This window comes from Saccopteryx bilineata, chromosome 7 (assembly GCF_036850765.1).
Source record: "Saccopteryx bilineata isolate mSacBil1 chromosome 7, mSacBil1_pri_phased_curated, whole genome shotgun sequence".
NCBI classification, from domain to species: Eukaryota; Metazoa; Chordata; class Mammalia; order Chiroptera; family Emballonuridae; genus Saccopteryx; species Saccopteryx bilineata.
Window position 1 is genome coordinate 75,607,705 of NC_089496.1, and position 21,092 is coordinate 75,628,796.

Consider the following 21,092-nt stretch of genomic DNA (forward strand, 5'->3'; position numbering starts at 1 on the left):
CACAGAGGTTGTGGGTCGATCCCCTGTCCAGGCACATATAGGAAGAGATTGATGTTCCTCTCTTTCTCTGACCCTTTCTCTCTCAGTCAAATTGATAAATGAAAAAATATTTTTAAAATTTCTTTAATGCTTTTCTTTCAGTGCCTTGAGGTAAGAGGACTTTGGTTGTGTGCATGTCACTAGCAGAAGCTAGGATATGTAGAAAAAAATAAATTTACCAACTAAAGTCCTATTATATTAATTTTCAAAGCATGTTCACTCATTCAAGAGCAGTACTTTGTCCTCTTTGCAGTTACGCTCACAGGAAGCACAAATTTGCTTGCATCTTTCTTTGCACCTGGATTTCACAGAGGTAACCCCCACCTGGGTCACATTTTCCTACACAGACCTTTTACCATGGTTCAACTCAGCCAACAAAAGATAACCCTCCAGCCCTGGCTGGTTGGCTCAGTGGTAGAGCGTCGGCCTGGTGTGCAGAGGTCCTGGGTTCGATTCCCGGCCAGGGCACACAGGAGAAGCGCCCATTTGCTTCTCCACCCCTCCCCCTCTCCTTCCTCTCTGTCTCTCTCTTCCCCTCCCGCAGCCGAGGCTCCATTGGAGCAAGGATGGCCCGGGCGCTGGGGATGGCTCCTTGGCCTCTGCCCCAGGCGCTAGAGTGGCTCTGGTTGCAACAGAGCGACGCCCCGGAGGGGCAGAGCATCGCCCCCTGGTGGGCAGAGCGTAGCCCCCTGGTGAGCGTGCCGGGTGGATCCCGGTCGGGCGCATGCGGGAGTCTGTCTGTCTCTCCCTGTTTCCAGCTTAATACAAAAAAAAAAAAAAAAAAAAAAAAAGGATAACCCTCCAGAGCAGAGGGAGCAAGAGGCTGCATGTTCACATGTGCTCGCTTTTTAACCTCGACATCCACCTTTGGGGTAAAATAGCTTGGATGTATACATTCATATCCAGTGAAACATTTGGTTAGCACACAGAAGGTCATTTGTTGACTTGTATAAAAATATACCCGTCTCTGTGTCCCAGGATCTCACCTGCAGAGCATGTGAGGCAAGCCAAGGCCTTGGAGCATTGGGACCCTGGTGTATCTCAAACTCCCTGCCGCTACGCTACCGGCAGGCAGTGGTGCAAGCAGTGTGCCCAGGTACCTGTCCTCCCTGTGGTCAGCAGTGTGCACCTATGCGAACAGGCAGCATTCTCGGGTGTTCTGTGGAGTCGAGGCTGACTGAGAGTGAACAGGAGGCCCAGTGCTGTCCTCCCCTCTCCGGGGGGGAGCTGGCAGGCCTGTCACCTCACCTGGACTTCCACGGGTGAGAAGGGCTGTGTTTTGGTCTGCAGGCATGAGGACCCACGTGACCGTGGCCAGCAGTCCTTAACTTCTTTCCTCATGTTTCAATGGGAGAATCCAGCCCATTCACATGCCTCTGCTTTTATTCCTTCCTTACTTTGTGTTTCTGACTGATTGCACACCATTGTTTCCTCTGCCTTTCTCTGCCAGTTTAATTGCGTTGCCAGAAATCCCGTATGTCTTTCTTTAGTTTGAAAGGTTTATTAAACTCTTCTGTTCTGTTAATGGTTACCTTACTTTCCACTGATCTCAAAAGCAGACACTACCTGACCTGTGGTGGTGCAGTGGATAAAGCGTTGACCTGGAACACTGAGGTCACCAGTTCAAGGCCTTGGGCTTGCCCAGGCAAGGCACATCCTCTCTTCTGCCTTTCTTTCACCCTCTCCTCTCTCTAAAAATAAATAAAAATCTTAAAAAAGAGAGAGAGACATAGATTACATTGCTATTATTTGAAAACAAGATGCCACTTACAAAGCAGCTCCCCCAGAGCAATGCTCTAGTCTGCACCTTTCCCACAAAGATGAAATTTCAAAACACGTTCACTGTCCACCTCCCTTCCACATCTGCCCAATGAAGGCCATGTGAAGGTTTGCAACTCCGCCTCCTCCCACAATGCCTGAAGACACCAAGGGTCAGCTAAGATGGTCCAGAATTTAAATATTGAACGTACGTTCCTTCTGCTAGAAGAGTATTACATGTGCCAGTCTGTATTTTTTCTTCTAGGTCTAATTTTATGCATAGATATGTTTTATTTACATCTAATGTTATATAATTATATATACGCATATGCACACACACACAGAGGAAGGAAAAAGCATGTGCACAGGCAGGTTCGTCACTCACCACATTTCCTTGCCACTTCTTTCTCCCTCATTTTAGAGTTCCTGTTCTAGTTCATCTGTTGTAAGGTTCAACTCCTTGCTCATTATTTTGCTCAGATTGGGCTCTGAGGAAAACAGAGCTGTGAATTTTATGTATTCCACCAATGGACCCTCTTGTGCACTGAAAGGGGAATAATAACCGGGCGGGGGTATGACCCTCAGGTTGCAGCCATTTCTCCCTGTAATTCCTAGACATCATTATTACTGTTTTCCACAGGGAATACACATCTGTATTCTTGCTTGTCATCTTCTTGCTTCAACCGTCTTGCATTTCAGGCCTTCCTTCTGGCACTCACCTTCCTTCTGCCTGAGGGAGAGTCTTTTATGTCCTTGTGAGGATTTGCTAGTTACAAACTCTATTTTCGTATTTCTGAAAGTCTTTATTTCAACCTCATTTCTGAAAGATATTTATGCTAGGTATAACATTATAGGTTGGCAGTTATTTTAACATTAAAAATATTATTTCAGCCCTGGTTGGCTCACTGGTACAGCATCAAGCCAGTGTATAGATGTCCCAGGTTTGATTCCTGGTCAGGGCACACAGGAGAAGTACCCATCTGCTTCTCCTCTCCTCACCTTTCCCCTTCTCTTTCTCTCTCCTCCTGCAGACATGATTTGAGCACATCAGCTCCAGGCGCAGAGAATGGCTCTGTGGAGCCTCCACCTCAGGTGCTAAAAATAGCTCAGTTGCAAGCATCAGCCCCAGATGGGCAGTGCATTGGCCCCAGATGGGGATTGCCAGGTGGATCCCAGCTGGGGCACATGGGGGAGTCTGCCTCACTGTCTCCCTTCCTCTTACTAAAAAAAATAATAAAATAAAATAATTTTTTTAAATTAAAAGAGAAAATACTATTTCACTATTTTCTGTTTTCCCTTTATTGCTGCTAAGAAGCTAGTGGTTAGTCTGCCATTCTTCGTAATATTTTCCTCTGGCTGATTTTAAGATCTTCTCTTATTTGTTTTTTTTCACTATAACATGTCCTCTTTTTTATCAAATCTACTTTGGATTGGATTTGTTGGAATTTCTGAGTCTGTGGATTAGTCTTTTAACAGTTCTGGCAAATGCTCTTCAAAATTGCCTTTGCCCATTCTCTCTCCCATCCTTCTAGATCTCCAGCTAAGCCTATACTCCCTAGCTCCACACTTCTGAGCCTCTTTCTGACTTTTCTTTTTTTTTTTTTTTGTATTTTTTCTGAAGTGAGAAGTGGGAAGGTAGAGAGATAGACTCCTGCATGTGCCCAACCAGGATCCGCCCAGCATGCCCACTAGGGGGTTATGTTTTGCCCATCTGGGGCATTGCTCCATTGCAACCAGAGCCATTCTAGGGCCTGAGGTGGAGGCCATGGAGCCATCCTCAGCGCCCGGGCCAATTTTGCTCCAATGGAGCCTTGGCTGCAGGAGGGGAAGAGAGAGATAGAAAAGAGAGGGGGTGGGGTGGAGAAGCAGATGGGCACTTCTCCTGTTTGTCCTTGCCGGGAATCAAACTTGGGACATCCACCAGGCCAACGCTCTACCACTGAGCCACTGGCCAGGGCCCTAACTTATTTTCTATTGTTCTGTCTCTGTGCTACATGTTGGTAATTTTTTTTTGACCTACTATCTAAGTTTTAAGATTCATATAGGCCCTGGCTGGCTAGCTCAGTGGTAGAGGGTTGGCCTGGCATGTGGAAGTTCCAGGTTTAATTCCTGGCCAGGGCACACAGGAGAAGCATCCATTTACTTCTCCACCCTTCCCCCCTCCTTTCTCTCTATCTCTCTCTTCTCCTCCCACAGCCTAGGAGCCACTGGAGCAAAGCTGGCCCGGGTGCTGAGAATGGCTCCATGACCTCCGCTTCAGGTGCTAGAATGACTCCAGTTGCAATGGAGCAATGCTCCAGATGGGCAGAGCATTGCCCCTGGTGGGCATGCCAGGTGGGTCCCAGTTGGGAACATGCAGGAGTCTGTCTCTCTGCCTCCCCACTTCTCACTCCAGAAAAATATAAAAAAAGAAAAAAAAAAGATTCATATATGTATTGTTTTCTTTCTCAAACTTCCATACATTCTGCTTAAAATTTCTGATGTCACTTTTTATAGCTTCCTATTCTTTGCAGACATTTCCAAGCTTATCTTGTCTTTTATTTCTTTACACATAATAATCACTTTAATTCACATCTGATAACTCTAGTACCTGAGGAGCACGAGGGTGCGTTTCTGCTGTCTCCTTGCTAGTTCTCACGTGCAATGCCTTGTTGCCTGTGGACAGTCAGCTGTGATTGCGTGTTCCCTGCTGCCCTCCAGCCATTATTTGTGGAGAGTCTCTGTGACCAAAGCTGAAGGGTCTTCCTTTGGGGAATCTTTATTGGCTCCTGCAGAAACCTCGGAGTACTACCATCCAGAAACTTTTAAACTACTAAACTCATGGTTTGAGGTTTCTTGACTACCTCGACCTCATTGATATAAATCTGGGCTAAAAATCTCCTTAAGGGTCAGCCTTATAGAGGTTCTGTCCACCATGATTCCCAAGGTTCACTGGCAACCAGATAACTACCACCTTCAGCCCTTTGGCTCATGAGAAACCAGTAGACTAGATCTGGGGGTGCAGAGAAGGAGCTGTGTTTGGGCTTGTCTTCAGAGTCCTTGTACTGACTTTAAGGTTTCATGTATACAAACAGGCTTTAGAACAACACACCCTATGGTATAACTGTTAAAAATGACTTTAACAGGCAGAGTTTTGAGAGATTAAGAAAGCGAGGTATTATAGATTATTGGATTACCAGGTTATAAAGTTAAGCCAAAATGAACACAGCACAACAACACATTTCTTTTTCTTCAAATTAATTCAAAGCCTCTGCTGCCCCTGGACTGAGATAACATACTTCCTCATGCTGAGTTACACTTGTAAACAGAGGGGGTACCTACCCTCGTAAAGCCAGCAGCAATGAGGGGCATCACAGAGGACTCTTCTCTATCCCCCCTTCAAAAGAACAGAAACAGTTAGAGGTGATTTTTATCAATTACATCTCACCTTTTACTCATTAATTTATATAACCTTATGACTGTCCTATAATGAGTACTTTTAGATGAATCAGAGTAATATAAAAATCAAAAGTATAAAATTAGTCCTGGTCAGATAGCTCAGTTGGTTAGAGCATCATCCTGAAGGACAGAGGTGCCAGTTCAATCCCCAGTCAGGGCACACACAGGAACAGACCCAAGTTCCTGTCTCTCTCACTATCCCTTCTTTTCTCACTAAAAATCAATCAATAAAAAAATTTTAAGTACAAAATTTAAAAGTTTTCTGTTTTAGTTTCATATGTAGCTTTTGGTTTTTTTTTTTTACAGAGACAGAGAGTAAAAGAGAGGGATAAACAGGGACAGACAGACAGAAACGGAGAGAGATGAGAAGTATCAATCATTAGTTTTTCGTTGCGACACCTTAGTTGTTCATTGATTGCTTTCTCATATGTGCCTTGACCGTGGGGCTACAGCAGACCAAGTAACCCCTTGCTCAAGCCAGCAACCTTTGGGTCCAAGCTGATGAGCTTTGCTCAAACCAGATGAGCCCATGCTCAAGCTGACGACCTCAGGGTCTCGAACCTGGGTCCTCTACATCCCAGTCCGACGCTCTATTCACTGCGCCACCACCTGGTCAGGCTCATATGTAGCTTTTTAGCAGTATATATTAATACGTGAAATACAGAGGTTACAATAACAGCCAAAATACAAGAATAACCATATTATCTATTTGATATATTAATATAAACATGTTAATTTAAATTAAAATTTTTCCTATTTAATTCTACTTCCTGGTTTTTTCTGTTTGTTTATTTTAATTCCAGAAGGAGGATGAAACAGGTAAAGGGGTCAAAAGCATGGTGATAGGAGAAAACTAGGGCAATGAGCAAGATGTCTGTGTATACCCAGATGATTAACTGTAATGTTGCAAACTGTAAACTTATATATTGTTACTAGCCAATGTTAGTTTAATAAAAATAAACAATTAAAAAATCTCTTCTCACCCCAACAAGGCTCAGGAAAAGAGTTTAAACCAGTGTTTTCCAACGGCAGGTCCTCAGACTGCTGCCAGTCCATCAGAACTTTTGTGCTGGTCCACGAAAGAGTTAACCACCCTGATGTCATATGAAGATTATAGAGTGCATAATCCTTAGGTCCAGCGGTTGAAAAACACCAATTTAAAGGACACAGAAACATATCTTCTATTTATAAAATTATATAAAATGAATAACATTTATTTGAATGCTGCCCTTCTCCTCACATATTTTTATCCTTTCTGTACTTCCAATTTAAGGATGAAATATAAGACTTCCTTCAACAAATCTTCATATATTTGGAGTTAGAAGGCCCTAGGAAGACAGCCCAGGAAAACATTCATACTTTCAGAAACAGAATTCTCCAGTGTTGTGCCTATTTCTAAAGTAAAAGGCAGTTCAAGATCACAAACCCAAGCGTGAGAACAGAAACTCCTGCCATGAAGTTAACTGGCAAAGCGAAAGGAAATAAAAACTAAAAAAGAAAAGGCAAAATTAAAAAGAGTCGTGCAGTCACAGCCGGCAAGCTGTTAGTCATGCCTCTGTTCCGAACAAGCAAGACACTGACACACATTTCAAAGTCAAACACTAATGAAAGCTTACCTGCGTACTACACCAATAATAACAGTGTTTTCTGAGAATTTTGATGATCTAATAGACCTATTAAAAAAAAAACAAGTTTTAAAATAAATTTAAAACAATTCTTAAAAAAATTAAAACAGACAATTTTGGTAGAACACTGAAAGTTGGGGGAGAAGCAGGAGGAACTAAAGCTCTTTTCACACCCTGGATTCATTCTTTTGGCTGCTTGATCCTTCTCTCTTCTGGGGACAAACTCTTCATCAGTGGACTGTGGTGACCCTGACAATAACGGCTGATTGACATGATTGTCTGCTCTTTGTTAAGCACAGGAAGGGGAGGAAGGCCAGGTGGAGCACTTTCCTGCCCTGCGCTCACAGGAGAGGGGCCACTTGCCTCTTCGACCCATAGGGAATGCTTGTTTCTGTGTATGACTCAGCACAGCCAGAATCACAGCGGGGCGCAGAATGCAGGGACCAGCCCTCCACTGTATTCTAAGCAGTACAAAGAAGAGTTCCTAGGTAGAATGTAGACACAATCAACAACAACAAAAAAATCAAAACTAGGAAATGCAAAATATTCTTATCAAAGAAGAGAATCAACACCTCACAGAAAAGGTAAGAATGGAGAGCTGGTCAAGAAAGTAGAAGGCACTGCGCCTCTGAGTACAGTTAACCCTCTGAAGCAGCAGCTCCTCAGGAAGCCGGGGACAGAAATCTAGCCAAGAGATCAGAGGACAGAAATAAAGGTGACAGAGGACAGTAGGAGAAGGGAGAGAAACTGTTCCACCAGAGAAAGCAACAGCTCTGAACTCATCCTGCACTGGGGGAAAAAGCAGGACCCTCTGAAGAAGAACCAGGCCACAGGAAGAGGAGGAAGGCAGGCCCTAGACGGAAGGGAAAATGACTCCCCTGAGAGGGTGACTCCAGGAGAAGGGTTGGAGGGGACAATACCCAGACTGCTCAGCCACATCAGAGGTGTGCTGGCCCCTGGAGAATGTGTCCAGGATGGGATGGAAATAGCGGACACATGTCACATTACTTCAGTTCTGTTAGTTCAAGAAATAGAACCACTTTTAAATCACAGAACACAGAAACTGATTTGAGTGACTATTCCTCCTATTTCAAGGACGGTACATAACAAAGCCAAGAGAGAAATTCACCTGTCACATACAATGGATGCCTCAGTTGGGGCAAACTTTTTCTGTAAAGGGCCAGATAGGAAAAATTTTAGGCTTTGTGGGCTATAAAGATTGCTACAACTACTCAGTTCTGCCACTAAACATGAAAGCAGCCATAGACAACACATACATAAATGAAGGGGTGAGACTGTGCTCCCCTTTGCCCACTCCTGCTTTGGTGTGCTGGGGCTTAATGTTCTCATGGAGCTTGAGTGGAGAAAGGCACAGAGTCTGACCACAGATGCAGACTAGATCTGGGGTGGGCAAGTTGCTCAGGGATGGAAAAATGCTCTAGGGACCAGGCAGGAAGGCAATCTCCCTGTCTCTCTCTGGCAAACAGCGCCTCTGCCTCTCCCTCTCTCTCTCTCCCTCTCTCTCTCTCTCTCCATTTCTACTTTCCCCAGTGTCCACTCTACTCCGCCAGCTCCCACCTGTGTATCGTCTGCAGAGGGAGCCAACCTAAAGGGCACTGCATGGCTCTACTTGAAAAGCCCTCTCATAGGTCCCTGAAGGGCCCACTGACCAGGTGCCAAACCCCAGTCCCACCATGGGCTCCTGCCTGGAGAACAGCCAAGCTCACTACCCTGGGGAAGGAGCCATAGGAGGGCGACTGCAAATAATTCTGATGGTCTTAACACAAAACTTGAAATAAAGGCACCGCAATGGAAGCTTACTATAAGAGCACAGCAAAGCCCGTCAACGAGGTAAATTTTACAAAAGCACAATTCCACTACTTGTACTTAGCCACTGTTCCCTCTGCCATATGAAATGAGTTTCAGATGGACAAGAATGGAGTATACAACGGTGAACAGGATCTGCAGACCACGGTGAACCCAAAGACTGCATGAAAGCATCTTGTATTGTATTCAGTTCGCCTCTGCATCCTTCTGGACTGAGCCGTTTTCATGCTGTCTGCTGTTCTCCACCTCCCTCTGTAAAATCTACCTTTCACAGAGCCCTGCTCTGGTCACACAAAGGAATATTTCTCCACTTATTCTGTGCACACTAGCTCCTCAGTGTCCTGTAGAAACTCATTTTCTTAGTCTTTAAGGCTATTTCTCTCTGTGATGGGGCAGCTCTCTGCGGCCCCTCCTCTATCTTGTCCATGTGTCCTCAAACAGGACTGAGAGTCTTCAGCAGAGGGGGTCGGAGGAATCTCTCCCGCACCCCTCTGCTAGACCCCTGGCGTAGCAGCCTTGTCCTCTTAAGGTCTGGCCTGCAGATCAGGTCAACGGGAGCAAGTCATGCTCAGAGAGCAGGGCCAGCAGGGGCCTGCTGCACAGAGTGGATGCCTGTCCAATCCCCTCCTGTACTCGAACTGTCCCTGAGAAGGGATGTGGTGTGCAGGTTTGAAACCGCAATATGGGAAAGGCTGTTCCTAGGCTCCTTATGCCTCTGTCCCTTCTTAAAACACAGCAGGAAAAACCACACCTCTGTCCCTCTCTGTTCCCGTCCTGGGATCCCAGCACAGGCAGAATGTAAAGGCCGAAGGGGTGGTGGGAGCAGCAGGCTCGCAGCCTCTGGCCTGCCCACAGGAGTGCGGTGCCCACTGAGCGTGGCCCTCCACCACGCAAGTCCAAGTCCGGGGCTCAGCAGCACACAGTGGGGGCGAGGCAAAGCCTCCCCGCTTCCTTCCTGCAGGGACTGAAATACACAGAGGCCAAGCCAGGACAGGTTTCTTCATTAGTCCCCACAGGCCAGGAGCTGTGGTGGGGATTCCTGTCCCTTTCTGTCCTCCCAGCTTCTGGCTTATGTATCGTCTTAGCTTTGGGTTTTCACTTGTTTCCTTTATAGGTTTTTGACAGGAAGCTGGGAGGTGGCACTGACATCAGGCAACACACAGGGCGGCCTGCAGCAGCTGCACCACTGGTTGACCTGGCTGGGCTCCTTCTGTCATCTACTCCGTTTCCCAGTCAGCAGCCAGAGTGACCTTCTGTCTTGCTCTTGCCACCCACCCGCACAGAGTAGTCAGTGGCTCTGTGAAAGGGCAGTGTCTCGGCTGCCTCCAAAGCCCTCACCTCAGCCCCCAGGCCCCCAGACCCCCAAGACTGGGCTCGTGCCTGCCATTCCAGCCTCACTCTAGCCCCATCCACACCTGCCACACCTGCCTGACCCAGCAGCTATCTGACACCAAGCAGGGGAGCGCTAGACATCCTGCCTGTCCCTACAAATGCTGCTTCCTCTGTCCACAATGTTTTCTCCACCTTTCTTCCTTTCAAAACTCCTGCTTATCCTTCAGGACTCAGCCCAAATCACCTCTGCGAAGCTCTCCCTGACACAGACACCTGCAGCGCTTTGTAAGTATGCCTCCATGGGCACCAACGCCAACTGCAGTCTCTGCTCCTCAGAGGTGAGAACCACATCTTCTTCACCTGTGCGGGCTAACATCAAATACAGTGCCCAGAACTAAGAAGATAGGCAAGGTAGGTTCCTCAACTGGTAGATTTGGAAATATAACACAGACTATTTGGCCTTCAACAAGACACCTGATAAGGAGTTCTAAATGTCCCCAACAAATAGATACAGGTGAATGCTAGTCTTTTAGGCAAGTAAGCAACTGATAAAAAACCATTCATGGGCCATGCTGAGTAGGTGCCACACACACCCCTCCCAATAACAGGAGGATAGCGGGAAGGACAGGGCTCTGTCAGGGCTAAGGTCGTGGGAGCTGTGTGAGTCAGCAGAGAGACAGCAGATTCAGGAGAGATAGCCTGGAAATAAACCAGGTCAGGGCCAGAAGTAGATGAAACTGACTTAGGAAACCACACAGTAAGCAACCCAATTCACATTACTTATTATTATTATTATTTGTATTTTTCTGAAGTGAGAAGCAGGGAGGCAGAGAGACAGACTCTCGCATGTGTCCGGCCGGGATGCACCCAGCAAGCCCACTAGGGGGCGATACTCTGCCCATCTGGAGTGCTGCTCCATTGTAACTGTAGCCATTCTAGCACCTGAGGCAGAGGCCATGGAGCCATCCTCAGCGCCTGGGGCCAACTTTGCTCCAATGGAGCCTTGGCTGCAGGAGGGGGAGAGAGAGAGAGAGAGAGAGAGAGAGAAAGAAAGAAAGGAGAGGAGGAAGGGTGGAGAAGCAGATGGGCGCTTCTCCTATGTGCTCTGACTGGGAATTGAACCTGGGGTGTCCACGTGCCAGGCCGACGCTCTACCATTGAGCCAACTGGCCAGGGCCACATTCCTTATTTTAAAATTGTATAAAACTTTTATTTACATATAATAAATGAAACCAAATTTCTTAGAATATTCCAAAAATGCCTAACAATTATACATTTTTTCCCCTCCAAAGTAGAGCATAATTTTGTGTTATGTATATTTTACAACAATAAAATAGTGCAGAGACCTGACCTGTGGTGGCGCAGTGGATAAAGCGTCGACCTGGAACGCTGAGGTCGCCGGTTCGAAACCCTGTACTTGGCTGGTCAAGGTACATATGGGAATTGATGCTTCCTGCTCCTCCCCCCTTTCTCTCTCTCTCTCTCTCTCCCCTCTCTAAAATGAATAATAAAAAAAAAGAAACTAAAAAAAAACAACAGTGCAGAATAACTACAACATAATCTTTCTTTTATAGCATGGTATGACTAGCAAGGTCATCTTTATAGGTACAAATTTCTGTCATCCAGCACATGCCTGTGACTAGGTTTGGGCCAGAACAAGAGGAGAAAAGAGGTAAAAATTTCCTGGGATCCTCCCACTCCCGCCTTTCCTACTGGGCTCTGTGGCCCTCCTTAGGGGGCCTTGCAGCATTCCACCAAGACCACCAAGCACCACAGACCTCAGATGGCTTCTTTCCTTCCTCTGAATGACATCCTTCTCAAGTTAAGAGACAGAAGGATCTTGGAAACCGAGTGTTCCAAAATTACAGTTGAGAAACATATCCCAGGGAAGGCAGAACTAACCAAAGACAAAGAGGGCCTGAGCATAGGACCAGGGCCTCCCTCCGCGTGGGCCAGAGCTCTCCACATGATCCCTCCCCGATGTGCCAGTGACAGGCCAGACAACATGTCAAACAGATCTGGGCTACAGTGACAATGGCTTACTGCAATTGAACAGACAGAAACAGTAGCCCACAAGCAGCATGACAGGCGGGTCAAGGCCGAGGGGAAGCCTTACCCAAGGCAGACTGTGTTAGTGCGAGCCGCCTACTCGGACTACCTGAAGGTAGGCTCCACCACCAAGGAAAGGAAGTACCTGAAAATTACCTCAACTCTGCAAACAACCTTATAATAGCCTGTCTTTTTTTTTGTTATCTCAGTTTTCAACCCTTGGTATATTTAGTTTAAATCTTTTCTATCTCCTCAAAGTCAAATTTTTAAATGTCCTTAAAAGTAATGTTATAATAAAAATGAGACTAAGAGACATGGACAAGAGTGTGGTGGTTACCAGGGGTGGGGGGAGGGAGGACATGGGAGGGAGGGAGGGAGAGAGTTAGGGGGAGGGGGAGGGGTACAGAGAACTAGATAGAGGGTGGCGGAGGACAATCTGACTTTGGGTGAGGGGTATGCAACATAATTTAATGACAAAATAACCTAGACATGTTTCTTTGAATATATGTACCCTGATTTATTAATGTCATCCCATTACCATTAATAAAAATTTATTAAAAAAAAAAAAGTAATGTTATAAAATTTTATATTACATTAAAATTAAGATTTATCTTCCCCAAATAAAGTTTTCTATTAAGTAAAAATAAATGTTTCACTTTGCCTTGCTTCCATCAGCAGCAGACAACTTTCTTTTTTTTTTTTTTTTGTATTTTTCTGAAGCTAGAAACCGGGAGAGACAGTCAGACAGACTCCCGCATGCGCCCGACCGGGATTCACCCGGCACGCCCACCAGGGGGCGACGCTCTGCCCACCAGGGGGCGACGCTCTGCCCACCAGGGGGCAATGCTCTGCCCCTCTGGGGCGTTGCTCTGCCGGGACCAGACCCACTCTAGCGCCTGGGGCAGAGGCCAAGGAGCCATCCCCAGCACCCGGGCCATCTTTGCTTCAATGGAGCCTCGGCTGCAGGAGGGGAAGAGAGAGACAGAGAGGAAGGGGGGGGGGTGGAGAAGCAAATGGGCGCTTCTCCTGTGTGCCCTGGCCAGAAATCGAACCCGGGACTTCTGCACGCCAGGCCAACGCTCTACCACTGAGCCAACCGGCCAGGGCCCTAGATAACTTTCTTTAAAAAGTACTTTTCAACTTTCAAGCATCTGGACAATTATAATAACTTGCTGCAGTAATATGCAGGTGACAGTTATGGTTAATCACATCATGGGTTTCATCTTAACACATAATGGTTCTGATTCATACTTTCTTCCTATTTTAAGCAAAGCAAAGCAAAATAAAAACCAGACCTAGAAACAATGATGTCTTGCTTATTTTACATGCACGAAAGGCAACTTACAGGATCCTGAATTAACTTAATGTATTTCTGGGCTGTGTTACTGTCACAAATGCCAGTGGGACCGGTTAGGCCCAAGTCTCCGCTTACCTGCAGAGTGCATCTGCATCCAGCTGTCGGGGGTTTCTGTGGTCAATGATGATGATGTCATGATGTTTGGCCAGAAAACAGGCAAGGACAGCCCGAGCCTCCTTGGTAACCGTACACTTAAACCCTGCTTTTTCGCATGCCTTCCAGAATCCTTTACACTGGTTATCTTCTTTGGTAAACACTAAAAGTACCTGAATCAAAAAGCATAAACACTTTTTCTTTAAAGATGTTGGAATTTCATTTTTTAACAAGGCACAGAAAACTCCCAAGTGTTTTAAGGCAAGTACACGGGTATGAACATTATCTGTTGATAAAAATCCTTCTCCTACATGTAACTCAGGGACATTACTGCTCACCTCCTGGAAATCAGTGCGACTCTACCTGCTCTTAGTCTGGAAGTCCAAGTGCATGGGTCACACACTTACTTCTTTTGCTAATAAACCCACTGACAGAACACAACAAAGGCTTGATTGAGCACTTTATCTTGAAACTAAATCAATTAAACCATACAAATATTTAGTTAATAGTAAGTTAACTAGGCAAGCCCTTATGTGGAAAACACTAATATTTCAAACTCCTAGAATATTTACTACTTTATATAATGTATTTAAATGTTTTGACTCAAGATTTTATATAATTCCTCCAAGTTGAAAAATATTACTTTGATTATAAGAGAGGAGATTAAAAATAGACCAAAATGTTATACTTCAAAACCTGTCAATTATATGACAGAGGACTAACCCCAGGTACAAGAGGCAGCATCTGTGCCTCTGCTCAGGAGCTGCTAGTTCTATGCCTGGCCTGGAGCAGGTCAGGCCTGGATCTGCTGCTTCTCCCCTATCTGGTCAGGCCCCCCACCAGCTCTGCTCCAATCCCTTTAGACCTAGGCTGCCTCCTGGGGGTCAGGGTGGGAAGGGAGAGTCAGGGCAGCCTATGAAAAGGAGGCTAGAGAGCTGACAGAAACCCTGTTCCCCCACGCTTGGTTCCTCTAAGTTTAACCACGTATGTGAATACCACAAATGCAAAGAACTAAGAAGGCACATCTCTGCCAGTCTTTTCCGACATTAAAAAAAAAAAAAAAATAGAATAGCCCTGGCCGGTTGGCTCAGCAGTAGAGCGTCAGCCTAGCGTGAGGAGGACCCGGGTTTGATTCCCGGCCAGGGCACACAGGAGAAGCGTCCATTTGCTTCTCCACCTCTCCGCCGCGCTTTCCTCTCTGTCTCTCTCTTCCCCTCCCGCAGCCAAGGCTCCACTGGAGCAAAGATGGCCCAGGTGCTGGGGATGGCTCTGTGGCCTCTGCCTCAGGCGCTAGAGTGGCTCTGGTCGCAACATGGCGACGCCCAGGATGGGCAGAGCATCGCCCCCTGGTGGGCAGAGCGTCGCCCCATGGTGGGCGTGCCGGGTGGATCCCGGTCGGGCGCATGCGGGAGTCTGTCTGACTGTCTCTCCCCGTTTCCAGCTTCAGAAAAATACAAAAAAAAAAAAAAAAAGAATAGTGGGCCCTAGTCAGTTTGCTCAGTGGATAGTGTCGGTCCAGTATGCTGATGTCCCAGGTTTGATCCCTGGACAGGGCACACATGAGAAGTGACCATCTGCTTCTCTGCCCCTCCCGCTCCTCCTTCTCTCTCTATTGCACTCTCAGAGTCAGTGGCTTAGTTGGTTCAAGCATCAGCCCCAGGTGCTGAGGATAGCTCAGTTGATTCAAGCATCGGCCCAAGATGGGGGTTGCCAGGTGGATTCCGGTTGGGGTGCATGCGAGAGTCTATCTCCTCCCCTCTCACTTAAAAAAATAGAATAGTGAACATGTGTTTGTATGCAGGAAACATCAAATAATTTTGAAGCTAAATTTCATTTTTTTTTGTCTAATGTTTTAAACAATTTATAGATATTTTTTCTCTGATAGAGCTAATTCAGAAACATAGGGAAGAGCTTGATTTTCCTTTTTAAAAAATATTCTCCAGCCTGACTGAGCGGTGGCACAGTGGATAGAGCGTCAGATTGGGATGCAGAAGACCCAGGTTCGAGACCCCGAGGTCACCAGCTTGAGCAAGGGCTCATCTGGTTTGAGCAAGAGCTCACCAGCTTGAGCCCAGGGTCGCTGGCTCGAGCAAGGGGTTGCTCGGTCTGCTGAAGGCCCGTGGTCGGGGCACGTATGAGAGGGCAATCAATGAACAATTAAGGTGTTGCAATGTACAGCGAGAAACTGATGATTGATGCTTCTCAGAGCTCTCCATTCCTGTCTGTCCCTGTCTATCCCTCTCTTTGACTCTCTCTCTCTGTCTCTGTAAAAAAAAAAAAAAAAATTCTCCACTGATTTGAGAGTGGGGAGAAAGGGGGTTAAGGAAGGATGAGGGAAGGATGAGGGAAGGATGAGGGAAGGATGAGGGAAGGATGAGGGAGGGATGAGAGAGGGATGAGGGAGGGATGAGGGAAGGATGAGGGAAGGATGAGGGAAGGATGAGGGAGGGAGAGGGAGAAAGAAAAGCATTAACTCATTGTTCCACATAGTTGTTCCATTTAGCTGTGCATTCACTGGTTGCTTCCAATATGTGCCCTGACCTGGGATCAAACCTGTGACCTCAGCATGCCAGGAAATGCTCTATCCACTGAGCAACCCAGCCAGGGCCTACTTTTTTATATTAGAAAATTTCAAACCTACAGAAAAGCTGTGAATGACCATGAATGCTAGTACACCCTTCTAGTATCATCACTTGTTAATGTTTTGCCCCCTCTACCCGCTCCTCTCCCCTACACTCCCTCCCTACACACACACACAGAATTCCCTCCCTTTTTTATTGCTGAACCATTTAAAGTAGGTTGCAGATATTTCTTTATCTCTAAATACCTCGGTGTGCATTTCTAAGAAAAGTGCCCTTTCTTACTATGGTATCAATACTGTTATCTAAAATAGACTATTTTGAATATTTAACTTTAAGCCCTCTCCTTCCTCACCTCTTTAAAGAAAACCAACATGAGAAAATTACAGCATGGTTTATAATTACCTGGAGTTGATCTGCATGAAATTTCATGGGGCCAAACTGCACACCAGCTACTGCTCCCTGTAAGAAAAAAGATTTGTTTAAATTAAGAAAAATGTAAGCTTGCTTAAAATTTTCTATTCAGAGCCACAGATAAAAATAAAATTTCTACTCTAGAGAAAAATTGCATCGAATAAATGGTTATTAGAGTAATACCCTGGTCTCCTTATAATCCCAGAACGGGTGGGGGTGGGGGGTGGGGGGTGGGAGGTAGCTGAGTGGGATCCAGTCCTTTTCCCTAGCTGTGTGTGACTTGAAGTCAGCTACTCAACCTCCCTCAGCCTCAATTTCTCATTTGTTTCAAAGATCAAATGAGATTACAACATAAAGAGCCCCCAAAGATTAGACCCTCACCAACATTGGTTCCTTAATGTCTACTTTTCTCTTTCCTGTGATAAACAATAAAATCTTGTATCTAAAATGGCACGTGAATAATGACTGTAGCAGTCACAACCATGGGACCTCCGAGCCAAAGACATCTCTTTGAAATAGTTGGTTCTTTCATTTTACAGAGGAGCATAGTGCTTTATCAATAACTGCTTATCTATTTAAGAACTCTATGTCTATTTAAGACATAAAGACAAATACAATATCATAACCAAACTCCCACGAATAATCATCACAGCGCCAATGAGGCTGAGCACACCGCGGGCACTGTGCTGAGGACTGAGCATATATCACCTCGCTGAACCTTCACAGCAATGAGGTGAGAGCTCACAGTCAGCAAACTGAGGTTCCAAGCACCTTGTATTAGGCCACATGGCCAAGCAAGTGCACTTGGGATTCCAGTGACCAGTCTGTTTAGTTCTATAACCAGGGCCACAAACCCATGTCCACTGGAAGATTTGGGCAGTATGTGTGCTGCACAAAAGACCCCAAGGGAGGAACAATATGGGCTGAGTGAAATCCAGCCCCTGGCACTGGGATCCTATGCAGAGGAAGAGACACATTTTTGCAATTTCCCAGAAACACTGCATGTGTTGAAGGCATCTGTACCCCCCCACCCCCTGGGCATCTGGGTGATGGGATGACTTCATATGCAGAACATGGCAGCAGAAGAACTAGATCTGTGAGCCTCCCCACAAGGCACTGCCCAGCTACTGCTCACCTCTACCCCCTACCTTCAGGCTGACCCACTGCACAGTAAACACATGGAACAAAACCTGCTCCATGATAGGGGATGCCTGCATGTATTTTTAACTGCTAGAAACGATGTCTACTAACTATGGGACGCCGGCTTAGTTTCTGATTCACTTTATATTGATAGTTTGGTCTCTCAGGAGGCGTAAGAATGAAGGTCGCTACTATTCCAGATCTCAGACTGAAGAGGAGGACCTGAAGCAAGGAGAAGGGCAAGGACGGATCCCCAGGGCACCATGGAGCCCCTGAGCTGTGCAGCTACAGGCCAGTCCCACGCTGAGAGGCATGGCTGGGTGTCAAAGCCAGGATTTCTGAGCTGAGGATCCAAGAGGGCCAGTAGTGAGGAGGAGACCTGGGCTATGTACTCATACTCCCACAGTGCACAGAGAGGGACAGCAAGAGGCACCGAGAGGGATCGCTCTGAATGATGAGTTTTTTGTTTTTATGAATACAAAGTTTAAAGCAATGAATGAATGAAAGAATAAGGAACGATACAGGCCTACTGCTTGGAGAATACAGTGGCACTACTCAGGAAACAGGATGAAAAGGAAGAAAAATGACAAGAAAAATAATCATTATGTTAATTTCCTACAGTGCTGGGGACAGTTCCACATGAAGAAGCAGAAAAATGCAGCAACAGGAGGCAGGCTGCTACTGCACAGATAAAGAAGTAGCCCGACCAGTGATGGCACAGTGGATAGAGTGTTGACTCGGAATGCTGAGGTCCCAGGTTCAAAACCCCGAGGTTGCCGGCTTGAGCATGCAATCATCAATATGATCCCAAGGTCGCTGACTTGAAGCTCAAGGTTGCTGGCTTGAGCTCAGTGTCACTGGCTTGAGCAAGGGGTCACTGGCTCAGCCTGAGCACCCCCACCCCACACACCCAAGTCAAGGTATGTACAAAAAGCAAATCAATGAACAACTAAAGTGAAGCAACTACAAGTTGATGCTTCTCACTCTCTCTCACCTTTCCTCCCTCTCTCTCTCTCTCTCTCTCTCTCTCTCTCTCTCTCCCTCTCTCAAGTCAATAAAAAAAGTAGGTAGTTGGCACATGGGTCTTCTATATGCATGAGGGTCTGCAGCCTTGGACACAGAAGTCTCATTAAATTTGTTATAAAGACTCAAATAGATAAAAAAATAAAGTCTTAAAGGAGAGAAAGAAAATATTTATTAGTGTGAAAACAAATGATATATGAGATCACAAAGAAAACCTTAAAATATATTCTGGCTTCCGGTCAAGATGGCAGCATAGGTAAACATGGTACTCAAATCCTCCCACAACCATATTCAAATTGTAACTAAACTACAGAACCACCACCATTCTAAACCACCTGCAATATAGCTGAATGGAAATCCTACAACTAGGGATTTAAAGAAGCAGCCACATCGAAGGGGTGAACAGAAAATACAGTATACAGAAGATGTGTTATAAAAGTGGGCACCTGAAACCTGTGTAATTATGTTAACCAGTGTTACTACAATGAATTCAATTAAAAAAATAAAATGAAGAAGCTGCACTGAGACTGGTAGGAGGGACGGAGACACTTAACATGTTGTGGTTTAAAATCAGAAGGCGTATCTTGGCTGCAGAGATTCCCTGCAGAGGAGTGAGGGGTCCCAACTCCATACCAGGCCCCCACCCTAGGGTTCCAGAGCCACGAAGAGAAGTTCTCACAACTCCTGACTGTACAAACCAGAGGGGACTATGGCTGAGTGAGAGGGAGGGCAACTGCAGTCCCAGGCAGCTCCTCTTAATGGGCTCATGGATGGACTTCCTCACACTCATTCCTGCTGAGCTCCAGTGCTGGGGCAGCTGCTTGAAAGGAACCAGGGAAATACTGGGAGGAACTGAATTGTTGGGCATCAAGGCAAAAGCTGGGAGGGGGGGCACTTTCTGCCAGATAAAAAGTGCCTCCTCCAACACACAAAGCCTCCTCCAACACACAGAGCCTGCAGGTGGGCACCATATCTGAGTTTCCATCAACCTGGATCACACTGTTTGGCCCAACCTGGTGAATCCCTGATACCCCGCTCCACCCAACTTACGGGCCCACCCAAGCTATTTCCAGCAGCTTTTCCATACAAATGACCTCTTTGCCTCATGCTTTAGACTCTCCTAAAATCTTTCAAACAAGTAGTATCTGGCCTCTGCATACCCTGTACCTCTTGTTGTTTGTCCCAGACCTGGCACTAGTGGCAGCTGGCCTCAGTTCACAGCGTGGCCTTTCCTAGGCACCTCCCAGCCCAGTGGAAGTAGCAACCATCTGCACACCACTCTGTAGCTGGTGCCTGGTGGCCCCAGGCAGGTCACAGGCAGTGACTGACCTTGCACCTCTCGGGAAGTCACAGAGCCAGTGCACCTAGTAAACAGCTTCAGACCACATTGGATTACAACCTTACCACCTCCATGAGTGACACCCTCAAGGGGTGGATTTCGTGAGCACCAAAGCCCCACTCAAGCAAGTCCTGCTCCGTAAGGTCAATTCCGGCACAGCAGCTCCTCTGCTGCAATGGCAGCCAGTCCTCGCAGCCGATCGGCCTGGGGGTCAATCCCTCCCAGTGACACCAACAGCAATCAAGGCTCAACTACAACAGGACAATACACAAAGCCAAGCCCACGTGGGAGGCCATCTGGAGCACCCAGCTTGGGTGACAGTACAGACTGTGCCCCTGGGCCCTACAGGACACATTCCACACAAGACCTCTCTACCAAGTCTGGGAGACATAGCAACTCTACCTGATACATAGAAACAAACACAGGGAAACAGCCAAAATGCAGAGACAAAGAAACATGTCCCAAATGAAAGAACAAGAAATCTCCAGAAAAAGAACAAAACAGAATGAGGGCAAACAATCAACCAGATACAGAGTTCAAAACAATGGTACCAGGATGCTCAAGGGACTTAGTGAGGGCATAGAAATCATAAAAAAGAACCAGACAGAAATGAAGGATACACTAATTAAAATGACTAATTTACAGGAAATCAACAGTAAATAATGGTAAGAATCAAATCAATGATTTAGAATATAAGGAAGCAAAAAACACCTAATTAGAACAGCAAAAAGAAAAAAGAAGCCCTGGCCAGCTGGCTCAGTGGACAGAGCGTCGGCCTGGCGTATGAATGTTCCAGGTTCCATGCCCAGTCAGGGCACATAGGAGAAGCAACCATCTGCTTCTCTCCCCTCCCGCTCCCCTTCTCTCCCTCTTCTCCTCCTGTAGCCAGTGGCTCGATGGGTTTGAGCATCAACCCCAGATGGGGGTTGCCAGGTGGATCCCAATGAGGGCACATGTGGGAGTCTGTCTCATTTAAAAAAAATAAAATAAAATAAAATAAAGATAGTGTAAAGAGCCTCTGGAACAACTTCAAGCATACCAACAATCACATCATAGGGGTGCTGGGAGGAGAAGAGAGC

General features: G+C 46.3%; 1 protein-coding gene across 3 annotated transcripts in view; it reads right to left on the reverse strand.

The window, feature by feature from the left end:
* PDE8A (phosphodiesterase 8A) overlaps positions 1–21,092 on the reverse strand; it is a 165,710-nt gene that overhangs the window by 44,965 nt on the left and 99,653 nt on the right. For all 3 annotated transcript variants that reach the window (XM_066238684.1, XM_066238682.1, XM_066238683.1), the window contains exons 2-5: positions 16,503–16,559; positions 13,501–13,691; positions 6,852–6,908; positions 5,119–5,173 (exon numbers count right to left, since the gene is read on the reverse strand). In XM_066238684.1, the coding sequence (XP_066094781.1) occupies positions 5,119–5,173; positions 6,852–6,908; positions 13,501–13,691; positions 16,503–16,559 (360 nt within the window). The remainder of the gene's footprint in view (positions 1–5,118; positions 5,174–6,851; positions 6,909–13,500; positions 13,692–16,502; positions 16,560–21,092) is intronic.